This window comes from Falco rusticolus, chromosome 1 (assembly GCF_015220075.1).
Source record: "Falco rusticolus isolate bFalRus1 chromosome 1, bFalRus1.pri, whole genome shotgun sequence".
Classification (NCBI taxonomy): domain Eukaryota; kingdom Metazoa; phylum Chordata; class Aves; order Falconiformes; family Falconidae; genus Falco; species Falco rusticolus.
Genome location: NC_051187.1, coordinates 1,544,549 through 1,571,835, shown reverse-complemented (window position 1 = coordinate 1,571,835; position 27,287 = coordinate 1,544,549). Strand labels below are relative to the sequence as shown.

Here is a 27,287-nt window from a genome sequence, read left to right as displayed (position 1 = left end):
TGGGGAGACCCCAGCCCTGGGGGCAACGGGCACCACAATGCTCAGGGGATCTCAGGGAGCTGGTATCTGCCTCCCTGTGTGGGTCCGTGGTCCCATGGGACCTCTGCACCCCTCTGCAGAGCATCCTGGCATGGCACAATCAGGATGGCTCCCCACATACCCAGGATGATGCCATTGGGTGCTGCGGGCGGCTGCCAGATGAGCCGCACCAAGGTGGTCCTCACTTCGGGGAAGAGGATCCCCACGGGGGGGCCGGGCACTGGAGGGAGGAGAGATGGGTTCACCAGGGAGTGCACAAGTGCACGCAAAGCACCAGTTCCCATCCCACAGGAATGGGAGCCCTGGGTGTCCTGGTCAGGGGGGAGAGGGATTGCCCCAGTGACCTGGGATGGGATGGGATGGGATGGCCTTAGGCACCCAGGGGACCTCCAGCCCACTCAGGTCTCTCTGCCCATCCAGGAGCTGTTACCCACCGTCATCCAGTGTCCGCTCGAGTATGGGAGGCCGGCTGGGCACGCCGTCACCGATCCTGGTGAAGGCCAGCACACGGATCTCGTACAGCGTGTATTTACCCAGCCCGGTCATCTGGGCACTGCGGGAGGCATTGCCCTCCGCCAGCCAGAACCGGGCACGCACATCCGAGTCCTTCTCCTTGTACATCACCTGCAAGAGACCCCGTGTGACATGGCCGGGCAGGGCCACAGCCCCAGGACGGAGCACTGTGGCAAAGGCCAGCACCAGATGGGCACCATCTCTTGGATGTGGCACAACAAGGGACCTGGCAGCCTGCAGGGCGATTCCTCCCCGGGAAAGCCATGCTTCCCAGGTTTGCACGATGCTGCCATGATGCAGGGCTGCTGGCAGGCAGAGCCACAGCACCAGGGCTGTGGTAGGAGCTCACCTTGTAGCCCAGGATGAGGCCATTGCAGTCTGCCTCAGGGATGTCGCTCCATCGGACCAGCATGCTGCTGGAGGAGGTGGCCAGTGCTGACACGTTGCTGGGGCCAGAGGAGGGCACTGGAGGGGGCGGTGAGGGGAGGAGTGTCAGTGGCCAGATCCAGCGGGGGTGGGTGCTCGGCACTGCAGGGTGGGCAGCGGTACCTGACTCCCGGGTGCGTCCCACCACCGAGTGGCTCCAGGGCCCCGAGCCGATGGCATTGAAGGCTTGGACCTGCACCCGGTACTCAGTCCACTCCTCCAGGTCCTCGATGGTGTACTCCCGCTCCACACGGTCATGGATGACGTGCACCGCTGCCTGCCCTCGCCCGTCTGAGCGCACGTAGCGGATCCTGTAGCCCACTGAGTCGGGGTTCCCGTTGTACTCCTGCTCCAGGAGGGGCTGGCCCCAGCCCACAGAAACAGACACCATCACTTCTGATGTCCTGCAGCCACCCAGCTCCATCCCCCTTCAGGTCATCACCCCTCCACCGGCCCTGCACCCAGAGACACAGACACCCCCGCATCATGGTGTCCCCCCCCTCACCATCCAGCGCAGCCACAGGCTGGTCTCGCTGGCTGTCCTCAGGGTGACGTTAGCAGGTGCCATGTCCGGGGGGGCCTGCAGGGTCTGGATCCTCCGGGAGGGCAGACTAGGGGGGCTGGTGCCCACGATGTTCACCTGCCGCATGCGGAAACTGAGAGAGGAAATTGGGGAGTCACCATGGGGGGTGAGAGGGCTCCAGTCCCCCGGGGAGGATGGCACAGCACCGTCCCGGCCACTCGCCTGTAGTAGGTGAAGGGCTTCAGGTTGGGCACCTCCATGGAGCGGGCATCGGGCTCGTTAGCCAGCTGGTGGATGAGCCCCCACTCTTCGGCCTCGCCGCTCTGGCCCACCTGTGGGACGGGAGTGGGGTGAGCTGCTCCCCTGGCACCCCCTCACCACCCCCTGGAGCCACCCCATACCTGTGCCTCCACCTGCCAGCGGGAGATGGAGGTTTTGCCATCGTAGCCTGGGCGAAACTGGAGGGTGACAGAGCGGGGTCCAATGTTGGAGATGCCCAGGTTGGTGGGGGCACCGGGGAGCTCTGCAGGGAGAGAGGAGGATGGGAGGCACCGGCCGCTCACCCCCAGCACCACCGGCAGCCTGGCAGCATCCCTGTGCTGCCGCGCTCACCTGGTGGCACTCCCGAGGAGATGGTGGAGGAGGAGACCTGGCCCTGGCCCTTGGAGGTCATGGCAGCCACCTCGATGGTGTAGGTGGTGAGGGCGGTGAGGCCGGTGACGCGGTACTCCAGGGTGACATTGGGCAGGTAATGGGTGACCCGTGTGTTGGTGCGGTTGTACTCCTCCCAGGAGATCCGGTAGCCTGAAAGCACTCCACGTTGTCAGCCCCCCTCATCCCCCACCCTGGGGAGCTGAGTGGGGCTGGGGGAGATGCTGCAGGGCAGGAAGGGGGCTGATGTGGGAGCTGGGTACCCACCAGTCCTCCCTTACCTGTCAGGATGCCGTTCTTCTCCAGTGGTTCCTGCCAGCTGACCTTCAGGGACGTGTCCAGGATGTCACTGAAGCTGAGATGTCCCACGGGACCAGGCACTGCCCAAAGACACCCAGGGGCTCAGCACGCAGCCACGCGCCCAAGGGCAGGAGCCCTCGACACCCACGGGACCCCTGCAAGGAGCGAGCGTGGAGGGGGCTCCCCAGGGACTGGCAGCACCACCATTCCACATCCCCACCGGCAGCACCAGTGGGACCCAAGTCCCCCATCTCGGGGCTGCTCCCACCCTCCCCAGGAGCCGCACATGGGCAGGGGGCATCCCGCGGGAACGCAGAGCCTCCCCGTACCATCCTCGTGGGTGCGCACCAGCTGGGGGGGGCTGCGCGGGCCGTCCCCCGGTGTGGTGAAGCACAGCACCGAGGTGAAGTACTCGGTGAATTTCCGCAGCCCCGCCACGTAGCCCACGTGGATGCTGTCCTGGAAGTTGGGCCGCACTGTCACCACCGCCGCCTCCTCCTCGTGCTCCGGCTCCCAGGCGATGAGCTGCGGGAAGAAGGAGCTGGGACAAGGATGCTGGTACCAGCGTCCCCACCCCGCATCAGTACTACAAACACCATCCTCCAGGCACCTCCAGCCTCCTCTTATTTATTCAGAGTTGATTAAATATCAATTAACAGTGCAGGGAACACTTGATGCCTTTAACCATGCATGTTTACCCGTAAGAGCCGATACGGAGTGTGCGCTTTGTGATTAACTCCCATTGATAACGACACGTAATCGCCCACTCACCCACATTTAGGAGGGATGTTTGGGCATTTAATTGGTATTGTGCAAGATAGCCTATAGCAACTTAATTAAATACTAATTAGGCCCTAAAAATACTAATAAAAAATACTAAGTGGCATTTAATAAGAATGTTAAATATCCTACTTGCTCTGGTTATCTCATTCAGCGGCAATTAAATTCCTGAACTTCTTTTGAGTGGATTAAGAAACAAGTTTAATGTTTTAATTCAATTTCATTAATGTAAATTCTAATTAATTGCAATTTGGAATTAATTACAGAGCATGGAAGACTCCAAACCCATGCAAGTGTTAAATCTCAGTAAATATTATTTTAACAGTCAGGCTGGGAGGAGGAGTCAAGCCAATTTGTGGAGGCTGGCCGACGAGTTTCCCCAGCCCTGGCTGCCCTGTTTTTGGGGAGACCCATGGCAATCACCCCTTACCTTGTACCCCTGGTTGATGCCGTTGATGAACTGGGGGCTGGGGGGGTTCCAGGTGAAGCGGATGGTGGTGGAGTTGGTGGCCTCAGTCTGCACGTTCCCCGGAGGCACCGTGGGGACTGCCGGGATGAAGGGATGGCTTGCAGCAACTCCAGCTCCATAGGGTCGCCTTCATCAGCTAGGTACCAGCACCCCAGGAGCATAGGCACCCACAGCGGGGAGCACCCCAGGCACCCAGGATGGTGCCCCAAGATGCCCCTGGCTCTGCAGCCCCTGATCACCCCTCCCCAGCAGGTCCCAGTCCTCCTAGGATCCTCACACCCATCCTCCTGCCACCCATCCCCATCATCCCCATGGCACAGCCTGTCACCACTGTGGTGAACACCAAGCCCCTGTCCCTGCCTACCTCCCTGCAGAGTCCACTCGGTCACCTTCATGCTATACACCCCCAGGCCAGCGCTGTTGTATGCCGCCACCTCGATCTCATAGTTGGTCCAGATGATGAGGTCCTCCAGGAGTAGGTTGTTGACGTCAGCATTGGTGATGTTCTTGAACTGGTAGCCCACAGGCAGCCCAGCCAGGCAGTATCTGGGGACCAGCTGCTGTCAGAGCTGCCAGTGTCCCCACCAGTGCCCTGGGATGCTGGGAATGGGATGCCTGTGTTCCCCCACCCGTGCCTACCGGATGATGTAACCCTTGAGGACACCGTTCTGGTGGCTCTCGGGGGGCGGCTGCCACTGGATCATGATGGACTGGTTGGTGCGGCCGCTGGCGATGACATTCTGAGGGGGTGCGGAGGGGGGCTCCTCGGGCAGGGACACCCTGTGAGGGACAAGGCAGGAGTGAGCACCCAGGGCCGCCGGCTCCCCCAGGACCCCTGGCTGCAGCTCACCTCTCCGTGTCTTTGCTGAACTGCCCCCTGCCCACGTCGTTCACGGCGCAGAGGCGGAACTGGTAGGACCGAGCAGGGACCAAGCCCTGCACCGCCACCGTTGTTGACTCGGGGTCCACACTGGCCAGCAGCACAGTCCAGGGCGCATCTGCATGGGGAGAGGGGGGAAGTGGGGTGGAAGAGCTGACCTGCAGGGTGCTGGGGTCCCCTGTCCAGCTAATGAGCCCCGGTGTCCCCAAACTCCCCGCAGCATCCCCTTGTGCACTGCCCTGGGGTGATGCTGGAGACTGGACTTTGCCCAGTGCCAGCCTCGCCAGGACCAGCGGGGCCGGGGAGGTGGGAGCAGCCTCTTACTGTTCTCGGAGACCTCCACAATGTAGCGGAGCAGGGGGCTGTTGCCGTCGAAGGGCTTGGCCCAGGTAAGGTTGATGGCCCGTTTCTCCAGGGGGCTGAGGGTGGCCACGGGGCTCTCAGGGGCGTGGGGGAGCTGCCTGGACACGGGGGTTAGGGAGGGGGCAGTTAGGGAGGGAGCACAGCCCCGGCATGGGGTGCCGGCAGGGATGAAGGGGTGTCTCACCGGACACGGAGGTGGGCACTGCGTGAATCGTTGCCCCCGGCTGAGACCACCTTGCAGGTGTAGGTGCCGATGTCACCCGACCAGGTCTGGGAGATGTGGAGGCTGCCCATCTTGTCCAGGCGCACCCTTGGGCCGCTCTCCGGGCTCAGCGGTGCCCCATCCTTCTCCCAGATGTACCTGTGCAGGGGGGCACAGACCTGAGCCCTGAAGCACCCTGAAGCTCCCCACAAGAAGAGGGGACCGGGGTCCCACCAGCGCGCCGGGCTCCCCGCGCACGGGGCACCAGGTGGCACTGCAGGACCACCAGCACAGGGCTGGGGATGGAGCCACCCCCCTGCCCGCTCCTCCCCAGGCAGGCAGGCAGGCAGCGGTGACAGCAGGCAAGCAGCCTGGGGGTGCCTGCACCCCCCGAGCCTCCCAGCCCCGTAGCACGCACCTGACATCCACACTGGGGTCGTGGGTGACCCCACAGCTCATGACAGCCTTGGTCCCTTTGATGACACTCTGGTCCTGCGGCGGGTCGGTGATACGTGTCCTTGCTGCAGGGGGGCAGAATGAGCCACCAGCACTGCCCGGAGGGCTGTGGGGGTGGCATCGGCAAGGCCAGCCCCAGTTCGCACCCACACAAACCAACCAGCCACACGCCAAAGCCCATTTGGCACCCCCAGAGAGCTCCATCGCACACCACGCATGGTGGGAGGCAGCACCCAGCCACCCACGGAGCTGGGCAGGGTCCACCCTGCACCATGCGCCCGGCAAGGTGGCAGACAGAGCCCAGCTGCCACAGAGCTGGGTGACACTGGCATTCTGGCGGGTGCCTTACCCCAGACAACCAGGTCGGCAGATGCTTCATCCACGCCACGGGAGTTGGTGGCCAGGCACGTGTAGGTGCCGGCGTCAGCGAGGTGCGCAGGGCTGATGAGCAGGCTGCCCGACTCCAGCAAGGTGAAACGCGGCAGCTGCACCGAGCCGCTGGCCAGGATCCGCTCCCCTGGGTGACACGGGGAACCACATCAGCTCCCACCACCCCAGCCATCGGCCATCGGCCAAGACTGGTGGCCATGAGCCTGGTGGGCCATGGAGCTCAAAGAGCCACAAGCCCTGGGGCCGTGTGGGCAGGCAGGGATGGGCAGGGCAGGGACAATGCTTGGAGGGCAGGCTTGCCCACCCCCCAGTGCCCCCAGTCCCTTTATACCTTTCTGCCACGTGATGGCCGGGCGTGGAGCCCCCGAGGTCTCGCAGTTGAGGATTACAGACATGCCATCAATCACCGTGCTGTCCTGAGGACCCCTGGTGATGTTGGGTGCGATGCCTGTGGGGCAGAGAGATGCACAGCCTCCCCTGAAGCCCTTCCCAGTGCCCAGCCCGGAACTGACCCATTCCCAGGGCATGGGGGGGGTCCCATGCCCACAGGAGGGTTTCCTGGGGTCCCCAAGCCCCCTGTGGAGCCCAGCCAGGGGGTCCCAGGCACATCCCGGGCTCCAGGGCGGGCGGGGGCTGGCACCTACTGGTCACGGCCAGGTACGTGGTGGTCTGCACCTCGCCAGCCGCATTGCGGGCGAAGCACTGGAACATGCCGGTGTCGTCGGGGACCAGCCCACTGATCTGCAGGCTGCCATCTGCCAGGAGCTGGAAGCGGGACAGCTTCTCCAGGTGGATGAGGGCAGCATCCTTGTACCAGGCCATCTCGGGGGGGGGCACGCCTGCAAAGCCCAGGGCCATGTCAGGCATAGGGCTGTGGCAGCACAGGGAGGGCAGCTGGGGAGCAGCTCACCTTTGGCTTGGCAGGGGATGGCCACCACCCTCTCCATCTCGGCTGTGATGTGCCTCTCCGGCTCCTTGATGAACTGTGGTGGCTCTGCAAAGGGAAGCACAGCAATGGGCAGGGGCTTGCGTTGGAGCCGTGGTCCTCTGGCCCCACTGTCCAAACACCCCCAGTGACGCCTGCCTGTCATTTCCCACCTCAGCCCCAGGGCTGAGGCTGCCCCAGCTCACTGCACACATGGTTTGGGCTGCCTGCAGCCAGGTCCTCACCCAGGACAGAGAGGTAGGCGCCCTCAGCCACGGCGGGCACGCTGCTGCTGCGGAGCACAGCCTCGCACTCGTAGTAGCCGCTGTCACTCAGCACGGGGTTGAGGATGGTGAGCCGGCGGCTGTAGTCACTGATGCCGCTGGAGAGGGGCACCCCATCCTTCTTCCAGATGATGTGCAGCTTGATCAGTGGCCTGGGGAGCCCAGGAGCATGTCAAGAGGCAACCCCAGCCCCCATAGAGCCCCCACACCTCCCTCCATCCCGGAATCGTGGTGGGAAGGGACCTGAGGACATCCAGCCCTAGGGCTGGGTGATGCCAATGGGGAGATCCCCCATCCCCATCCTGCTACTCACCTGGCATTGGCCACGCACTCCATAGTCACCTCTGAGGTCCCGGCCACCACACTGGTGTTCCTGGGTGGGACAATGATGGTAGGTGCGATGGGATCAGCCGGGCCACCCACATCTGGGGGAGGAGGCCAGAGGGACAGACATCAGCACCCCCTGTTCACCCCCGGGTACCCCAGCTCCCAGCGAGGCTGACAGGCACCCAAAGCCTTGTGCCTGCCCTGCCTGACATGGAGGTGACAAAGGTGGCAGGGACCAAAGGTCCATGGATTCTGCTCTCCCATGGGTAGGAAGGGCACGTCCAGCCCATCACCTTGGCATCAGGGTGCCTTCATAGCTCTCCCTAAGTCCCCTCCTCCTGCGGGAGCCCACAGGACCAGCCTGGCCCCCAGCCTGCACGGCAGCACCGGCTGGCCGGGAGGAGGGAGAAGGGGAGTATATAAAGCAAAATGATTGCAACAATAAAAAACCCTCATGTAGGCGCTGTAAAAATGCGATCAGCTTGAAAGCTGCTGATATAGCTGAATCCATAAACATGGGCTCCAGGTTGTTTATTGCGCACCAGGACGCTGAGGTACAGAAAAACAGATTAATGGGGCAGGAGGGGAAGGGGGACAGGCAGAGCCCTCTGCAGAAAGGGATAAACCCCTCCACGGAGCAGCGGGAGGGGAGATGGGATAAGAGTACCCACAGGACTGATGCCACTTTGGGGCAGCTTCTCTGAGATGGGCTGTCACCACCTGAACAGGGGCCAGGGGACCCTCGGCCAGGTCCTGCAGGGTCCCAGGGGACTGGAGGGATGGAGGGGCCACAGGGGTGTCCCCCAGGCAGGGGCTGATCTGGAGCAACATGGGCTGGGAGGGGAACGTGGGCAGGAGTGGGGCAGGGTGTCCTGCCGCAAAGCTGCTCCCGGTGGGGCTCCATCGCACCATCCCATCCCGCAGACTGGTCCCGGGGCACGGCCGGATCCAGCCCCGGCAGCAGGGATGGAGCGGGAGGCTCTGCCCATGATACAATTAGCGCCTGCAACACAGCCCGAAGTGCCTAAATAAATTTTGAGGCGGCTGAACTGTTAAGTCAGCAGAAGCCGGAGCCTCTGAAGAGATTTACTGCAAATTAAACTTGGGGGTGAGCCAGGCAGCGCAGGGGGAGTGGGACCAGGGGGCAGTGCCCCCCGCACTCACTGGCCACGGTCAGCGTGATGGGCTGGCTCGTCTTGTTGTCCCCGTTCTTGTCATTCACCGCCTGCACGTAGTAACGCCCTGCGTCCGGGGCCACCGTGGAGAGGATAACGAGGGTGTTCTCCAGCGTGATGGCTCTGTGGGGACGAGTGGGTGGCATGAGATGGGGATGCAAACCCAATGGGGACACTGATGCAGTGAGTTGGAACCCTTGCTCCCCCACTCAGCACCCACACCAGCCTTGGGGCACCCACATGGGACAGGCAGGACCCCCAGCCTTCCTCCTGCCTGCCCCAGGAACCGGCCACCAGCCCCACCCGGGGCTCTGCACAGCCACTGGCCCGAGACGGTGCTGGGACCGAGCCCCACACCCCACCCCGTGCCAAGCAGCGCACATCGGACACTGCAGATTAATAGGACTTTTTTTTTTTATTATTATGATTATTTTTTATGGAACGATCTAATCTGCTGGAAACATAAAATGGTTTGGGGAACATATTTTTTACCATTAAATATGAGATAAAGGAGTTTTATCTCCTCAATCCTGCTTTGCAAATGGAAAGGAGACCAGTTCAATTCCTGCATAATGCGGGTTACAAATTCAATTCCCCTACACTGTGTCTGCCAGCACCAGGCTCACTGCTCTGGCAGCACCGGGGTCTGCCATGGCCCCACTGGGACCCCTCGCACACATGCGTGTGCCATGCCCACCCCCATCTCACCAGCTGCTGGCCCAGCACATGCTGCACCCCTTTCACTCACTTTCCTCCCTCTTATTTTCATTTTTTTAAAAATTCATTCCCCCAGTGACAGAGCCATTAGTTGCCAATTCTCTCTCCGGGTTTTAGCATGATGTGCTCAAGACATCTGTTAAACATCCTTATTGCAAGGACAACGGCAGTGAAGGGAAACGCAGCCCGCCCCCCGGACGCTGGGGGGATGCCGGGGGGATGCCAGGGGGATGCTGGGGGTACTCACATGCGGCTGCTGGGGGAGATCTTCCGGCCCTCACGAAACCAGGTGACCTGCGGCTGGGGGAAGCTGGCGATGCGGGGCGCACGGATGACAGCCGCCTCCCCATGGGACACGCTCTGCTGTGTCTCGCTGTCCTCGAAGCTCCCCATGTCTGCAAAATGTGCAGGAGAACCATGTCAGAGGCTGGGGAGGGGCCAGCAGCACACCTGGGGACCCAGCAGCATCCAGCCCCGGGTCTGGCTGGGGAGCAGGCTGGAGGCCATGGGGATGGGCTCCCCCAGGGGATGCAGAGGGGCTGCCCTGGAGTCTGCTCTCTGCTCCCCTCCTCAGCTGGGGTGGCTTGGCTGGCACAGGGCATGGGATGGTGGTGGGGCAGCTCAGCCCCATCCAGAGCAGCACTGCATGCCCGGGGCTGTGCTCCCACCAGGATCCACCCCTGCAGTACCCAGAGCTGCACAGGCCCATCACCCGCATGCCAGCCTGGGGAACCCTGCCCCTGTGTCCCCCACCAAAGATGGGGTGCAGACACAGTGAGGCGGGCTCAGTCCCAGAGCTCCCCAGCACCTCTCCCTGCCCCAACAGAGTGCCCAGTGCCGGGAGCATCCCAGCATGATCTTGCTCTGTGGGCCAGGATGGGGCATCCGCTGCCTCTGTCCTGCCCAGCTGCTTGCAGGCTGGAAGTGCACAGCAGTTGAGGAAAGCAGAGTGAAGCAGGGTGCATGGAGAAGGGGGGGCAAGGGATTTTTATTGACTTCCCTTAATTGCTGTAATTAAAAACATGTAAAGAATCTTTTTTTAACGACTTTGCCATTATCATTAGTTGTTAGCACAGCTGCCTTATTAATTTCTCATTAGCTCCCTGATTTGTCATTGCTTTTTAGGAAGGCTTTTAAGGGGATGGGATTGGGGACATCCTGGAGAGAAGGGGTGATGGAGAGGGGCAGGTCCCCTGAGGCACAGAGCCAGCGTCCTGAGCCTCAGCACCCTCCTGTCCTGCTTAACCCCCCCCGTGGTGCCTCTGCATCACCCCCCAGCGCAGACCCCGAGGTCTGGCCCATCCCGCTTGGACCTGCTCATTCCCAGGATCCATGCCCAGCCATGGCAGCAGCACCCAGGACCGAGCTGCCCCCCCAGCTGCCCCTTCCCCTGCGCTGATGGATGCAGCCACCCGGCCCCATGTGCTCCTGGTTGCTTTCAGAAACAATTATCAATGGTGTTTGCTTTCAGCGCTCCATGCAGGAGAAGCGGGGCTGCTTTCATGCTGCAAAGTGTTTCAGCGTCCCTAAAGCCAGAGCCACCCACCCAGATAGGTGCTGTGGGTTTCCCAGCCCTGGTGCTCTCTGCCTGCACCCTGGGGTACCCCCCTGCACCCCAACCACCACAGCCTGACCGGGCAGCAGAGGCAGCAACAGCCCTGTCCCTGCCAGAATCGCCCTAGGTGTGCTCCGGACACGTGTGTGCTGGCCATGGGCTGCACCAGTGCCAAAGCTGTCCCCAGTGCTGGGGAGCTGGGCGTCCCCAGCCGGTCCCCCGCTGAGCGGGGCTGTCACTTACAGGCCACCTGCACCTCGGTCTGGCGCTGCAGCAGGGCTCCCATCCGGTTGCGGACAATGCAGCGATAGAAGCCAGCATGTGTGCGGTCCAGCGACGTGATCATGTACCTGCAGGAGAGAGGATCCACCTCAGTGGTGGTGAGGACATCCAAGTCACCATCACCACCCCCGGAGAGGCTGGAGGTCCTACGTAACCCCCCACTTACTGCTGGGCAGCAACTCCTGCACCAGGTGCTGGGTCCTTCCCCAAAAGCGGCTGCTAGAGGTGTGTGTCCGTGCATGTATGTGCATGTCTGTGCAGGCATGTTTGTGTGCACACACACACACGTGTGCGCGCTGGGGAGACAACAGTGTCCCTCACTGCTGCATAGGGACTCATGGCCACGCACACAGAAGGTGCTTTCGCTTCACCACGCACATGGCATGAGCCAGTGCTGTCACCCACCCGGTGCTGGGGGTGTGTGTGTGTTGATGGTGACTCAGTGACGTGAGCAGGAGGCACTAGGCAAGTGGCTTCAAGCTGTCAAAGGTGGAGGCAGCTGCTGGGGACCTGGTACCCACTGTCCTGACCCCTGTGCCAAGCCCCACACCGAGCCCCAGTGGTGTGCGGCGGAGGGACACAGGGGTCTGCTGGTGTCACACAGCCTTGGACCCACGTGCAGCTGATCCCAGCACCGCTCCGATTAGTCAGACAGAACTGCCTTATCATCCCCAGCGCCTGCTCTTATCAGCTGCCACCACCAGCAGCTGATAAGCAGATAAAGGAAATAACCATGTCTCAAATCGCCCACAGCTCCCAAGCATTGTCCCCATCCCCAAGCCAGACCGCACTGCCACCAGACCTCCCCGAGCAGTCCCCCCCCAACAAGGGATGCAAGCAATCCTGCTCCATCACCCCCCAAAATAGGCTGGATGCCCCTGGCCTCAGCCTTGCAGATGGGCAAAGCTCTGGGGAGATGGGCAGGTGCTGCATCATCGCCTCCCCTGATGGGGAGCACTCCGAGATAAAGCAGAAAGGGAATAAATAAGCTCAACCCCCCCTTGCCCAAAATCTAATCTTGCATTAGAACATGCTGCGGGCTATTTCATCACAGCTTTATTTGTTCTTTTGATAACCAAGCGTAAATTAAACTTTCGTAAGACAGAAGGAACATGTCCCCTTTGCCAGGAAGTGCAGCAGGCCCCTGTGCCCACCTCCCCACCATGGGAGATGGGTCTGGGGACATGAGGCTCCTGCTTTGCCTGGTGGCACCACCCAGCCAAGGTAGGCACAGCAGGGCTGGCATCAAACCCACCCGGTGTGCTGGGGGTCACCCACCCCTGCGGGAGAAAGGAGTTCCCCCTTTGGGAACGAGTCCTTGAGTGTCACAACTGATATTTAAAACTGATCCCCAGAGGCTTTAAATAAGATATTTCAATTCCACAGAGCTGTCAGGAACTGATGCAGACACCAGGAATAATGGGCTCACTCTCCTTGTGGTGTCCTCGTTAATAAATTACACGCACACACCGCGACTCCTGAACACACACATGCATGCCAGTGGACAGACAGATGGATGCTTGCGGACGCTCACCCCTGCTCAGCAGCAGAGGGGCACGCGTGGTCCCCACACAGACCCCCCTGTGCATCCCCCTGCCACATCCTCATTGTCACGTCCCCTCCAAACCCTCTTCCTGGGAAGGGGCCAGTGCAAAGCCCCCAGCACAGCCCATGAGCCACCCTGTGGGACCCAAACCACCCCCATCCTTGGGGCTCACATGCACCCATGCCTGGAGCACCCACCGATGCGCAGCCCCCCTGCAGCACCTTGTCCCCAAGCACTGGGAGCCAGGACACCTCTGTGGGCATGGGCAGCACCCCCACCCCCCCCCCGGTGGGGACACCCCTGCAGATCCGATTAACAGGCCCTGGTCCGCCAGTGGAGCTATTAAGAAGCTGAGCATTTGCACACACCTAAGCGGCTGAAAATAGCCCGGAGAAAGGAAATCAATTACCGGGAGAAGCCTGGCCCGCAGTCATTAACCAAATATGAGTAGAGACTTTGTTCTCCGCTGCTCGGCTTCCACGGAGGCTTTTATCCAAGACTGCTCTGATTTGATTTCCTTCCCCCATCACGCCCAGCTGTAAGGGGACGGTAACCCATCTCACCCTCTCGCAGCGGGGGTGCTGCAGCAGGACGAGGGGTGAAGCATGCTGCCCCAGCACCCCACGCAGCCCCCCCAGTTTGAGCAAGGAGGAGATGCCACAAGCCCCAGCGGGAGCTCCCAGCTCTGCCATGTCGTGCAAACAAGCAGCTCCTCTTCTTGGGGCCGAGCGGGGCTGCTTTGCCCATCCGCCAGCCCGGAGACGTGCTTTGGGCCGCTGAAGCCAGGACAGAGGTCTGGCCCTGCTCCCGGCACAGCCCTTGCTGCTGACTCCACTGTTTGGTTTGTTTGTAAAGACAGAGGTTGACAGGGCAACGTCTGTAGGGAAAAGCACTTCCGAAGCGAGGACTGACCCATGCTTCAAAAAAATGCACTGCTGGAAAACAGCAGCAGTCCCCAGGCTCGGTCAGAAAGTAGCTCTGCCACGCTTGGCCCCAGGGTCAGGGAGGGGACTCCGGAGCCAGAAGCCCCATGCCAGGGGATCGGTGGGCTTGCAGAAGCAGCCGGCCAGCAGAAGGCTTTGGCACCAGATTAATCTGCCAGATGGATGGGCTGCACGTGGGGAACAACAATTTACCCACCCAGCCAGCCAGCCCAGCTCCCACCAGCAGCCTGACCGTGGCAAGGCAGGGCAGGGCAGGGCACAGCCCCGTGACCAGCCATAACCACGCTACACCCAGCAACTCTGGGCAAGGCACCGGCACCACCGATACGCTCGGCACACCAGGCTGCACATGCCACCTTGTTCTGGTAGGGCTGCTCCCGGCACGGCGATGCCCCGCGCCCGGGCACAGCCATGCCCCAGCCTTGGCTGGTGCTTGCAGCTCTATTATTGTAGGGTTGCTGAGAAGCGTGGGGCTGACGCTGCTGAATTATTATTAGATTGAGGGGGTGGAGAGGGGCTGGGAAAAGCATCAGCCAAAGGATTTGATCCATCAAACTGAAAGCCAGAAGAGTGCAGAAATCTGTGTCGTTCTTCCAATGCCGCCCAGTAACAGCAACAGCTGGATCGGATTTTGGATATAAGCACATTGGCACGGTCCCCTTTGATTAATATCCTGTATAACGACTAATTAATTCTAGAGGGGATGTGTATTTGAACAGTTACTATGTGATAATGAAATGTCAAGTGAGCATTAAAACACACTTAGCAAAGGTTTAACGACTCCCAGCATCTGAGCCACGCGCCCCAGCACCTCCACTCGTGCCCAGCTGCAGCGTTGGGCTGCCGCTCAATAAGTTTTTTAATACACCCCACCACTCCCCCCCCCCCCCCCAGGTATTTCATCAGCCCCTGTTAACTGTATTATTGGATGTCAATTAGCTCCTCATTGGAAAGGGTTCTATTTTAACACACATGGCCAGAGCCGTCACCTCTCCGCTTGGCAAAGTGTTTCGGTCAGGGGAATCCAGCAGGCGCTGGCGGCACCGTAAATCGCTGCCTCAATTGGCCCTGCCAGAACAATGAGCCATTTAATAATTAACGCCTACCACCGCACCACTGCCCTGCGCCTGGCAATCGTGGTCACTTGCCCACACCAACCCCTCCATGTCCCCCTCAAAGCCAGACGAGGCACAGAGAAGGGCAGGAGCCCTCACAGCGCAAGCATCACAAGCAAAGCCCACCCCGCGCTGCCCATTACCGGCATGGTGCTGCCTCACCGCCACTCCTGGAGGCTCTGCCCACACGCAGCGATGCAGAACATGAAGCCAGCCAGGCTGGAGCCACAAGCACCAGAAATTCACTCCTGGGCTCCCATTAAGCCTGGATGCAACCCCTCTGGTGCTCATCAGCTCCCATTAATTATATTATTGAATGGCAATTAGCTCCCCAGGGGAGGGGGCTGTGCTTCACACCTGCGCTGGCAAAAAGCTGGTCCCAGCCGGAGCAGGGATGCGCTCCCAGTGAGCAGCGGCACAGGCTGGGTCCCAGCGGGGAGCTAGGGGTGAACTGCCTCATTTGCCCCCAGGTCTGTGTTTTTCAGAGGGTCTTGGCTCTACGTTTTACATAATTTGGGGACACAGTATGGGCATCAAACATCTGGAGTCCTCAAGGGGCCATAAAGGCTTGACAGGGTCCCGTGTGTGCAGCGTGCTGTGTTCCCTGCATCCCTGGGGGACACGCAGCCCAAAGCATCCCCGTAAGGTGGGAGGGCGTTGGAACAGCCCCAGCCCAGGGGTGCACCCGGAGGCTCAGTCCTGCAAACCTTCTTTTGCTGGGGGGAGGCATGGTGAGCACCACTGCAGCAAAGCCAGCCAGTGTCGGAGATGTAATTACACTTTCCCAGGCTGCGAGCTCCCGGCAAAGAGGATCTGGGCTCTTGGGAAGAGGCAGGAGATCCTTTAGTAGCTGCTGGGCTCCCGCACCAGCTGTGGAGGGATGCGGGAAGAGGGCTGATTTAGTATAGAGAAGATGCATCTCTTGGATGAGAGTCTGTCCAGAGGTAATCTATGTGTAAGGTAATTTCTGAAGGCAGCAGGACTCGACGCAGCCCTTAATAGGGCAATCTCATGTGATAAATTACCAGACCCAACTAATCTGCATGTTAAATTTCTTGTATGAGAAATAAATATCCTCAATTCACCAGAGAAGCGCTTTCCTTCCGAGGATTTCATTAAAGACATCAAGCTGCCTGATTTGCATGTTATGATTCCTCGTACGAGAAGAAGTCAGGCTCTGGAGAGCTCGCAGGAGAGCCCAGCACCGGCGAGATTATGCATGGAAAAACAGAGCTGGCTCTGGAGAGCATGATGCCAGCGTGCCGGGGCACAGGAGCGGAGTGCGTGGGCAAGCCCCACCGCCCGCCCTGCTGTCACCTTAACGAAGGTCACAACGGGCATCAGAGGGGATGGGGCTTTGCTGTGGGGTCCCCAGGCACAGGATGCAGCTGGAGGCCCATGGGAGGACATCTCCATGCATCCCACGCCAGCGGCAGGCAACAGAGGCAGCAAGTGGGTGAAGGCAGGCTGGTCCCCAGTCCCCTGCGGTCCCCAAGGATGCTCCCAAGGGGAGATGGCTCCACACACACATAGAGCCACGCTGGTCCTCAGTCCCTCTGCAGTCCCAGATCACACTTGATCCCCAGGGATGTTCCTGAGGGAGGATGGCTCCACATGCACATGGAGCCAAGCTGGTCCCCAGTCCCCCCGCAGTCCCCAAGGATGCTCCCAAGGTGTCGGCTCCACCTGCATGCAGAGGCACTGCCTTGGCCCTCGCCAGCTTGGGGCCAGGGACTTGCCGAGCCCATTTCCCACCTGCCCTTTGCCACATGCCAACAAGTTGCTCCGGTGGCAAGGTGGCAAGCTGGCGGCTGAATCGCTGCGGGAAGGAAAGGGCAGTCGCCATGGAAACATGCTGCCAAACTGAGAGCAGCTCCTTCCCTTAAAACGCTGCGTGAGCTCATCTGACCATCAGATGAGGGTTATCTGGGGTGGTTCGTGGGGAGCGCGGGGCTGAGGGGATGCAAGCCCCAGCCCAGAGCCCCCAGAAAAATGGGTAAAATGCACAAGAATGCCCTGCTGCAGGCAAGGATTTGGGGAGGAGTAGTGAGGACAAAATGCTTGGGTGGCACCCTGTCCTGGCCAGGAACTGCGAGGTGATGCCACCAAGCCTCGCTGGCTCCCTAGGCATGCCCCGCGCCCAACCCCCCCACCCCCGAGCACATGGCCCTGCTGCTAAGCACGGTGCATCCCGTCACAGGCCCTGGGGAAGGTCCCTCCTGCCCCCAGAGTGGGGACATGCCAGAGGGCACATGCCAGCCCCAAGCTGGGGGGTACTGGCTGCATCCCACATCCCTCATCCATGCTGCCGATGCACCCACAGCCATTCCTGGCCCCTACACGGACAGGAGCATCCCTGAACCTCCCCAGCCATTGGTACCAGCCCTCCCCTCTCCAAGGATTACTCTGTTTCTAAACTCGTTAACTTTTAATTACTACCTTCCCACTGCCTGAGCAGGCTGGCTCCGTGCCACCAACATCTCTATTAAAATTCAATTTCTGCCCATCATAACTAATTTTGGTACTTCAGCCTCCTCACCAGCAGCCTTCAATTCCAGGCAAGACATCCAAACCCTCATCTCGACACATTAAATCCCCGTGGAGACCTGGGGACAGGCAGCGCACACCGGGCAGAAGGAGCTGATGCCAGCAGGTTGTGTCCTCACCGCGGAGAGGACGGGTTAAAGCCAGGCAGCGATTTGCATAGCGGCTGTTTGCTTCATTAGCTGCGGCTGGGTTTGTTTGGGTTTTCCCCACGTGTTTGTTTATTTTTTCGCTTCCTTCCTTAATCCTTTCTGGCTGGATGCTGGAGCCAGAGGCGGGGGCTGGGGGCTCCAGGGAAAGGGAGTCACCTTGGCGCAGGGATGCAGAGATGCAGGGCTCCAGAGCTGCTGAGCATCCCAGAGCGGAGACACAAGCGCTGGCCCCTTTCCTACGGAAGGGTAAGCTGAGGCACAGAGCAAACCCAGGAAAGGAAGCCAGGAGTCCCCGTTCTGGGTTTGGATGTGCCCCCCAGGCCCCCCAACCTGTTCCAAGGATGGGGCAGAGCCCAGGGTCAGGGTCCTGACCCCCTTCTCTTGCCTGGGGTGGGTGGCTCTGCCCCAGCCCTGTGCAGCCACCCTGAAGGAGCCCCTGCACGGGCTCTGTGTCCCCCCATGCTGCTGTCCCCACAATCCCATTTAAGGGTTGACATTTTGCATTGTTCCCACTGCAGCCAACATGACTCCTGACAGGCACAAGCTGTGGGAACCGTGGGGCTCAACAGGTCTCTGAGCTTTTGACATGGGGCTAGGGACAAGGGACCTGTCCCACAGGACAGCCAGCACTGGTGCAACCACCCAGCACCAAGCCTGGGGCATCGTGAAGCTGCAGCCACCACGACTTAGTGGCGGACAGCCCACAGGGTCCCCAAGGAAGGCCAATGCTTCGGCACCCAGCATGGCACCGTGCTGGGGCAGGGACCCAGCACCCAGCACAGCACACAGTGGCGGGGAGGGGATGTCACCCAGCCACATTGTCTGTGTTCCTGGCATCCCGGAGCAGCCCCGCGTTGCTACAGCAACACGAAGCCTTTGGATTCAATGCCTTTAAACGGGGAACGGCTTGTCTCGGGCTGAATTATTGATTAAAACAGAGAGGATGACACACGCACACAGAAGAGACGGCGAGAGGTGCCCAGCTTGATTTAAAGGCGAGCTCTGAGCGGGCTGTGATGCGGGGCCAGCCACTCTGCGGCAGGATTAGTGGGTACCTGGGGCTGGATGCCCGAACGCAGGGCGATCTCTCATGCCACCCCTTCTTGCTCCTTCCCCCAGTCAAGCAGTTCTCGGAGAGCTACAAGCTGGCTGTGATCTGTGGCCCAGTGGTAATCCCGCTTGTGCAAACGCCTCCTTCCCAATGTTGACCTGCTTAAATCCACCGTTTGCTCTCCAAACAGAGGCGGCAGCTCCAGGCATGCTACCCGCTGCCTCCGCGCTGCCTGCCTCCCCGGGGTGGCATCCCCTCGCAGGGGCACTGGTGATGCCTGCTGTGCCGCAGCGGCTGCCGGCAGGGACCGGCGTGCCAGGTGGGATTCACCCTGATGCTCGGCGGCGGTGACTCACCGGTACTCCAGGGAGAACTTGGTCAGCTCCCGGCTGTTGTGCAGCCACTTGAACTCGAGGGGCCAGCTGCCCTCTGCCATGCACGTCAGGACCAGGCGGTTCCCCTCCAGATGGACCTGGCTCCGCACTGGTTCCGTCTTAAAGTATGGGGAGACATCGTCTGCAGAGAGAGGAGAGAGAGGGGGTGAGAGACATGCCTGGCCCCACAGCCTGCCAGCCCCACGGCAGCACGACCACTTCATCACAAGCATAACCATAACCCAGCAGCACACAGACACGTGGGCACGTGGGCAGGGGGATGCTGGTGGCCATCTCCCCGTTCCCCTGTCCCAGCCAGGGTCCCCAGACCTCTCCACTGGCCATTTTCCCCCCCCGGAGCCATTTCACAAGCCTGTCGACAACAGCTTAGCCCATCTAGGGTTTATCTAAGCTGCTTGCTTTGCTTTATTTCTGGCTGCCTTTGTAGCATTTCAGAAGCACTGAGCTTTTAACTCTGGGGGTGAAGGGGGCGGAGGGGCTGGGAGCGGAGCGAGACATAAACACTTACTCCTCTCCTGTTTTATTTGCTAAGTAAAACTATAAATCGAAACACACAGCTCCATTTTCTGCTTAACAAATGGAAGCCCTTTTACTTCAAAGACACATTCATATTCCCCAGCAGCTTTCAAGTGCGCTTTCAATCACGGCTTTGGGTTTTTTCTTTGGGGTAGGGCTTTGCTTTCTTGTGTGCGCGAGCTGAATTCCTGCCATGCTCTCCACACCAGCAGCCAGCACCACAGCAGTGCCCCTGCCCGTGGACTCAGCCTGCCCCAGTGCTCCACCACCCTGAAGGGGGGTCACAAGTTTGCGGGGGCTCAGAGGCACCCAAACACTGCCAGACCTGCACCGGGGGTGCCTCCCCTCGCCTCGCTGGCAGGGCCTGGCTCCTGCACACCCTGGGGTGCCCACTTGCTGCACCCACATGGAAATATTCATCTAGTTTACACCTGGCTGCCCCGTCCTGCCTGTCCCCAGGGTGGGCACGGTGATACTAAATGCCAGGCAAGTCATTAGGCAGGGAAGGAGCAGATCACGGTTCCTTAATTTAATCCTCTCCTCTGACCTTTAGCAGTGCTGGCTGGTGTGGGCAGCCCGTATCCCAGTGCCCCTGCCCCAGGTCCAGGCTGGATCCCGGCATCGGGACACCTCACAAAGCAGGTGTGGGTCACCGGGGCCGAGCCCTGTGGCAGCCTGGCTCCCCAGCGAGCCCCAGACACCACGGGGATGGAGGGGTGCCCATGGGCCCCTGGCTGTAGGGTTTGGCACGAAGGGCAGCTGGCTGCCAGCCCAGCCTGTGGCCATGGGGTTCCCCGGTCCTTGTGGCAGCCCTGTGGCGGCCAAGCTGCTGCTTTTGGGATGCCCAAGGAGTGAGCCACACGTGCTGCTGGGGCTGACCAAGCCGGGCTCATGGGAACATCCAGGGACAGGATCTGTGCTGGTGCACAGCGTGCACCGCCTCTGCACACGTGTGCGCGGGGGTGTGCACATGCGTCCCCAGCACAGCGTGGCAGGAGCTTGACCTGCAACACTGGGGCTTCGCCCACATTGGGCTGGAGACTTGTGGGATTATAGCAGCACCCGGCTGGGGCCATGGCACAGCAAGACACCAGCTCTGGTGCCAAACACCTCCTGCATTAAACCAGTAAACGAGCCACAGGGCAGACTGGGGGTCCGGCTGGGCTAGATGCAGCCAATGCATCACCGCAGCAAGGAGCCACAGCAACACGGGCTGATCCCCAGGCACCGGCACTGGTCACGCGTGCGTATGCTGCACCAGAACCCATGGGAGCACAGAGCTGTGCTGCCAGGGCCTGGCTCAGAGGCACTGAGACCCGGCGTGCTCAGTGCACCCCCTGAGCCCAGAACCCGGATTTTGGGAGGCATTTGAGAGGCCGGGTGCCCCTGGCGCACCTTCCCCTGGGCCCACACGCCGTTCGCATACATCCTAATTTGATTTTAAGCAGCTAAGGCTCATCTCGCTTTGAAGCGCCCGAGCCATCTGTTCTGCATTAAGGGGTGAAAAACGGTGCAGAGGAGGAGAGGCGGCTCCTAATTCCACTATTGATTGTGCGATCGCTATCCGCCCGCGAAGGTCACCGCAGCTGCCTTGGACCCACCAGCTCCTCCAGTCCCCTGGGAAAGCCCAAACTGCCCCAGCCACAGCAGGGCACAGTGGGGCTGGGGGTACCAGGGACACCAGGTGTCCCTTGTCAGGGACGAAGGTGGCACCAAGCTCTGGCCGCACTCCCCTGGGGTGGCTGCATGTGAAATCCTTGTCATCCTGGCTGGCCAGTGCCTGGCAAGGGCAGCCACCCAGGAGCCCCGTGCCCTGCCAGGGACCCCAGCACTGGGGCCAGGGGCGGCAGGAGGAGAGGAGGAGTCTGGGGAGGAGAACTTGGCTGTTAGCGCTGACGTCTCTGGAGAGGACTCCAGGAACCAGACAGCCCACTCCCAGTGTTCACCTGCCTACCAGCTCCTGGGCAGCTGCCTGTGCCAGCTTGCACCATCAGCATGATGGGCCATGGCTTGGAGGGGAGAAGGGTGGAGGGCCCTGATGCTGAGCCGTGCTGCACCCCCTTGCACCCCAGCCCCTCATGCAGCCCTCCTGCCTCAGTTTCCCTCCGCTCCCCAGCACACCAGCAGCGTGCACCATTTCAGCTCTGCTCCCAGCAGGCTGGGGGGAGCTCCTCTCTCTCATCGTCCCAGTAGCACAACAGGCCGTGGCACCACCAAATCCAGGGTGCAAAGGGGTGCCCACCACCTCACTGCCCCACCGCAGAGCCAGCACGGATGGGGTCTGCAATTCCTCTGGTCCTGGACCCAGTGGAAGGCTTCCTGGTTGGTGCCAGTCATGTGCCCCCCAAATGAAGGGTCATTACTGCTAATTCTGCCTCTCCCCCATCTGTTGTAACTGTTTACACTCCACTTGCTAATTAGAGACTAATTAGTTGGTGCAGAAATTCATCACTTTCCAAACACAGGCAGCAGAGAGAAGCGTCCCCAGGAACATCTGCACATCTGCCAGTGGCACGGGCCAGTGCTGAGCTCCCGGGGCTGCCAGCCAGGTGCCGTGCCATGCCGTTCCAGCTATGCCAGCCCAGCACGGTCCCCTCCATGCAGAAAGGCGCCACCAAACCATGCCATCCCCATCCTGCCCGCACCAGCACCAACAGCACTGGTGACGCCAGGGCTGAGCCCCACCAGGGAGCGGTGCTGGGGATGCTGCCTCCAGGCTGAGCCGCTCCAGCCAAGCTGCTGGCGGTGATGGATGGGATAAATGGGATGCCAAGAGCTGGCAACAGGGAAGGTGGACAGGAACAGGGATGACCCTGGCTCTCTCCCTCCACTGACAATGACATTTTAATGCCAGGGCCTCACAAGGCACTAATCCTGCCTAATGGGATCACAATCTTTACCCCTGCACTTTATTTACATAAAGGCTGCCGGGAGCTGAGTCTGAGCCTGGTGCATTAGTGCTGCGGAGGGGGCACGGATGTAGGGCAGGGGGCCCCAGTCTGGCCAAAAGAGCAGTAATGGATCCTAATTCCTAGATGTAATGGGCAAGCTGGGAACTAAGCCCCCTTCTCCTCAGCTTCAAATCCCTCTTGATGGGAAGGGACGGGAGACTTAAGCCTGGAGGAATCCTGGAATGCCTGGCAAGGGCAGGGCTCCAACAGGCAGCTGCTGGCGGAGGGGAAGGAGGGTGCAGCCCCCCCACACTCAGCAAACCCCGGTGAGTAGAGACAAGGTGGGGATGGGGGCATGAGGCTAAAATCCACCGCTCCCCCCAGTCACCCATAAAGGATCAGAAGTTCATGGGACACCCAGGTCCTTCTCCCATCTTTGCTATGGATGCCTCGCACAAGCACCAAGCAGGTGTGGGTCCCCCTCCTGCCTGGCACAGGGACCTTGGGGACAACATGGTCCCGCTCCCTGCTTGCGTTCAGCCCTTGTTCAGCACAGGGTCACCACCCTGCTGCCCCTTTAGGGACAGGGGGTGACATCCAGCTGCTCCCCACTCCAGCTCGCTAATGGGAAGCTGGTCAGCCCAGTGCCCGTGCCTGCTAACTGACATGAATCAGGGTGAGAAACACGGGCATGCGCTGGGCAGCCCCAACCCAGCTGATGCCCACCAGTGCCAGTGGGATGCCCTGAGTCCAGCTCGTCTGCCCTGTGGGCTCCAAGAACCCAGCAGAGCCCAACCAACACTGGGTACCAGTACCCAGTGCCATGCTCGCCGCCTCAGCCACCCAGCACCAACATCTGCCTCAAAGAAAATAACACGATCGCCTCCCTCCCTTCCCACTGGCCCCTCTTTGCTCTGGGCAGGATGCGGCCAGTGCGAAGGGGTAGCCCTGGGAAGGGACTGCTCTGCTACCTGCACCCCACCTCAAGTATGGGAGGGGGGAAAGAGCCCCCCAAGCTTTTCAGGGGTCCCCTATCCCTCTCTGGGCATCACTGCCCCGAAAGCAGGATGGCAGTGCCCTGTGAGGGCTGGCACGGCCGCCTGGCACTGCCACTGAGCAGCCTGTGCTCCCGCTCCGGCCCCCCGCACTCCCCCCAGCATGGGGAGATGGAGCTAAATCTCTCCTGCATCAGACTATCGCTGGCACTCCGCAGCACGAAGAGATTAAAAAACAATAAAGAGAAAGCGAAACCCTCCGCTATAATTACCAGCCTTTAGCCGCCAGCAGAGGCAGGGAAGGAGGGAGGGAAGGAAAAAGGGGGAAAAAGAAACAGAGAAGAAGAAATCCACTAAAATTTTAATAGGAACCACTGCATTTAATTTAACGACACATTTTTTCAATTACCAGAATAATTGTTTTATTCATAAAACGAGTTTCAATAAGAGGGTAATTTTCCTTTGTTTTTATTATTCATTTGTGTAACATATTCGCGGCACAGTTCCCCGGCGCCATAGCAGCCACACTGCATCTGGGGGATGGGGGGAGGTGGGGGAGGGGGCTCTGACAACGCGGCAGGGAAGGGGTTAACGTCGTCGGGGTGCCCCATGGCCCCCGACACAGCACCCAAGGGGGACCACGATGTCCCCGAGCACCCTGGTGGGGTCACAGCCCTGGTTGGGTGCAATGAGGGATCGCCCCGGGGGACCCATCCTGGCCAAGCTACGCTGTCCCTGGGGACAAATCACATCTCCTCCACGGCCACCCCAGTTGGGTGGCCCCGTGCCCAGGGACCTGCCTGGGGACAGGCAAAGCCCTGGGGCCATGCCACTGCCTGAGGAGCCATCCCCTTGGCTAAGTTACATCTTCTACTTGTCAGATGCCAGTGTGCGGTTGGGAGGCATCAATTTTTCAGCAGCTGTTGGTAAAGTCATCGGGCTAATGAAATGGCACATGTCCCTGTAGGCATCAAGGGCACGGCCCTGCTGCGGGGACAGGAGCCGCTGGAATGCCCTGGCACAGCCCCCGGTGCTCCCGGTGTCCCCACCATGGTCCCCTCCTGGGGCGGTGACAGGGGCCGCGCAGGGCGGGTGGCCGGCAGGTGCTGGGGGATTAGCAGCGCTCTCCACTGCTGCCAGAGCCATTAGTATTCCTGAGATGAGGCTTCATCCCCTTAATAAAAAGCAAACACAGAACTGAAATGATGAATGCTCCCGGCACCTGGGGAGCTGTGGAGCACAACAGGCTGCCGAGCAGGGACCCAGGCATCCATTGGGTGCCAAGGATGAAGCCAAGATGGTGTGGGCATCCTCACCGAGCCCCGCTCACCCTCCTGCCAAAACCTGAGCAGGCATGAAGCAACCTGAGCTGCTAACCCCCAAGCACAGCCCCCTAAAACTCATCACACCTGTGGTCCCCATTTGCCAGCACCCATCTGCTCCCCTGGCAGCCCCCAGCCATGCCAGCTTCACCTGGCACAGCAAGGCCAGTGCTGGAGCCATGCGCTGGTGCCCACACTGCTCCAGCAGAACACAACCCCTTCAATCCATCATCTCTCCTGTACTGACCCAACGCCACCTTCAAATTTAGGGAACAGGTGGCAGAAAAAGCACCAAACCCAGCCACACGGTGATGGAGAAGCACTAGCAGGAGTGGAGATCGCAGCACCCATGCAGCACTTCACCCACGGGGACATCAGAGCCCCAAGCATGGCTGTGCCATGACACCCCGCTGGCACAGGGCTCTCAGCAGAGCCCAGCTTTCATCTCACCGCCTGGCAAATGCAGGCTTGTCAGCAAAACCCACCAGCAAACGATTTTGGTGCCCTGTGGCAGTGTGCCGAGGTGGCATGGCAAAGTGCTCACACAAACATCCCCGGCAAAGCACGGCCCTGCGGGAGAAGCCATGTGTAAGAGAGGCGCAGCATGGCACGGCACAGCATGGCACGGCACAGCTCAAACAGGGGATGAAAGGCAGCGCTGCTGTGGCAGATGCAGCAGGGCAAGACACTCTTCCTGCAGCACAAGCCCCGCTCTGCTGGGACCCCCAGCCCCGCTCCTGGGGAGGGGTCCCGCTGCACCCCCCAAAGCAGCATAGCTATGAGCAGAGCAGCGACCCAGCTGAGGGATTCCCTTCCCACTTGCACCAGGCCTGGGTGGCCCCAGGAGCATGGGTGTCCCCATGTCCCCTGGTGCTGTGGGGAAGGGACAGCCAGGGAGGCTCCAGCTCGCACAGGGCTGGCAGCGAGGCAGGACGGCTCCACCCTCCGCAGCCCACCACCCACTGAAGCCAATATCCATCCCAGCATCGGCCCTCAGTCCTGATCCCAGTGGAAAGGACTGGCCCAGGAGCACAGGGTAAACCACAGGGGACACCCTAGTCATCCCGTGTTCCCCCCAGGCTGGGCTGGTGGCCATGGGGTGTGACGGGGTGGCCCCGGTCCCCACTGGCACATGGAGCAGTGCCAAAGGCACCCAGTGTGATCCTTCCCATCTCAGCCCTACAGATCAGCCAGGTCACCCCATGCACCCCCATCCATGGTGTGTCTTTTAATGTGTTGTTCTCTTCTTTTTACTAAGAAAAAGACTTATAATTGCAGATGTGTCCATTAATTCTCACAACTTATTTTGTTCCCTTCCTTCCCTGCTTTTCCCCTCCCTCCCCTTCCTCCCCCTACTGAGACCAAGAGCTTTAAAACTCTCCTTCTGGCTATTAATTAAAAGCAACCTCTCCACTATCGTGAATGTACTTGCCATAAATTAACAGCGGCCTTCTTAATCAAATCTTATCTCCTCTCCAAGCGCCCGGCATGCAGTGCTGGGGTTGGTATCCCAGTCCACCCGGCCGTGAAATGCAATTTCCAATGCTCCGGTGGACTTGGCAGCTCTGCTCCATCTCCTCCTCCCTGCCTGTACCTGCGCCGGCCCAGCAGCAGCACCTGGGCCAGGAGGGAGGGAGAGGGGCCCGGCACACTAACCGCAGAGGTGGCTCCCAAAAGACACGCTCCATTTCTCAGCCATTTACCGCATTTAGCTGCAGCCCCCGCGGATGGCACTCGCCTTCCTGCATTACTTAGAGGGCGCAGCCCGAGCCAGGGGGTTCAGTACTTGCCAGCGGCATGAGGCTGCAAGAGCAATCGTGGGAAATCCTCCTGCCAGAGCTGGAGGCATGGAAAGGCAGCAGGGAAACAGCACAGCGTCTCTGGGGATCAGCCAAGAATGATGCTCTTGGACCTGCAAGCTCATGGTGCTCCAGTTGCCATGGCATGCTGGAGAGCATCATCCCCCAGTCCCCGCAGCACAGTCCTCAGCCTGGACCCCCATCCCTGTCCCACCAGGTTTCCCTTCTCTCTGTCCACATGGTGCCCTCCCACCGCACCCCAAAGGCAGATGCAACCCCCGGATGATGCTGAGAACCCACCCATCAAGGCTGTGCCACCCCAGGGCAGCCCCTGCCCCATGCAAGTCACCATCCATCCCATCCACAGCTCCGATCAGTGCCCGGGAGCCCCACCGGGCTGCAGCAGACCTCAACCCCAGGTGTCCCCTCCAGCCCTGCCTGAGCTGCAGCAGTTTCCATGGAGTTCCCAGGCACCAAAGGTGGTGACAGAGTGGGACCCGAAAATGTCCTATGGCTGCTGCTTCTCCACACTGGGGCTGCTCTTTCCAGCCCTCTCCCTTGCCGCTCGGAAAACCCTGTGCTGGCTGTGATTTTCCTGCTTGGCAGAAGCAGCCCTGCCTCCCTGATGGTCTGAGACAGGCACGGGGGGCTTCGGCTCCGTCCCTCCCACAGCACCACAGGCCAAGCCAAGCCCTGAGTAGCCAGGAGATGACAGGGGCTGCAGCTGGGAGCGACGCCAAAAAGGAGCTGCTTCTCAGAA

The 27,287-nt window shown here is 60.5% G+C and overlaps 1 protein-coding gene across 2 annotated transcripts in view; it reads right to left on the bottom strand.

Moving 5' to 3' along the window:
* The window catches only part of SDK2 (sidekick cell adhesion molecule 2), a 51,326-nt gene that overhangs the window by 10,984 nt on the left and 13,055 nt on the right, over positions 1 to 27,287 (bottom strand). For both annotated transcript variants that reach the window (XM_037404336.1, XM_037404345.1), the window contains exons 2-28: positions 18,966 to 19,125; positions 11,219 to 11,325; positions 9,668 to 9,815; positions 8,693 to 8,826; positions 7,515 to 7,626; positions 7,163 to 7,353; positions 6,903 to 6,986; positions 6,637 to 6,831; positions 6,324 to 6,440; positions 5,952 to 6,119; positions 5,565 to 5,667; positions 5,129 to 5,305; positions 4,906 to 5,042; positions 4,552 to 4,699; positions 4,341 to 4,481; positions 4,066 to 4,247; positions 3,663 to 3,778; positions 2,782 to 2,977; positions 2,434 to 2,532; positions 2,114 to 2,305; positions 1,903 to 2,024; positions 1,724 to 1,833; positions 1,484 to 1,634; positions 1,102 to 1,339; positions 902 to 1,017; positions 474 to 663; positions 161 to 259 (exon numbers count right to left, since the gene is read on the bottom strand). In XM_037404336.1, the coding sequence (XP_037260233.1) occupies positions 161 to 259; positions 474 to 663; positions 902 to 1,017; positions 1,102 to 1,339; positions 1,484 to 1,634; positions 1,724 to 1,833; positions 1,903 to 2,024; positions 2,114 to 2,305; positions 2,434 to 2,532; positions 2,782 to 2,977; positions 3,663 to 3,778; positions 4,066 to 4,247; positions 4,341 to 4,481; positions 4,552 to 4,699; positions 4,906 to 5,042; positions 5,129 to 5,305; positions 5,565 to 5,667; positions 5,952 to 6,119; positions 6,324 to 6,440; positions 6,637 to 6,831; positions 6,903 to 6,986; positions 7,163 to 7,353; positions 7,515 to 7,626; positions 8,693 to 8,826; positions 9,668 to 9,815; positions 11,219 to 11,325; positions 18,966 to 19,125 (3,933 nt within the window). The remainder of the gene's footprint in view (positions 1 to 160; positions 260 to 473; positions 664 to 901; positions 1,018 to 1,101; positions 1,340 to 1,483; positions 1,635 to 1,723; positions 1,834 to 1,902; positions 2,025 to 2,113; positions 2,306 to 2,433; positions 2,533 to 2,781; positions 2,978 to 3,662; positions 3,779 to 4,065; positions 4,248 to 4,340; positions 4,482 to 4,551; positions 4,700 to 4,905; positions 5,043 to 5,128; positions 5,306 to 5,564; positions 5,668 to 5,951; positions 6,120 to 6,323; positions 6,441 to 6,636; positions 6,832 to 6,902; positions 6,987 to 7,162; positions 7,354 to 7,514; positions 7,627 to 8,692; positions 8,827 to 9,667; positions 9,816 to 11,218; positions 11,326 to 18,965; positions 19,126 to 27,287) is intronic.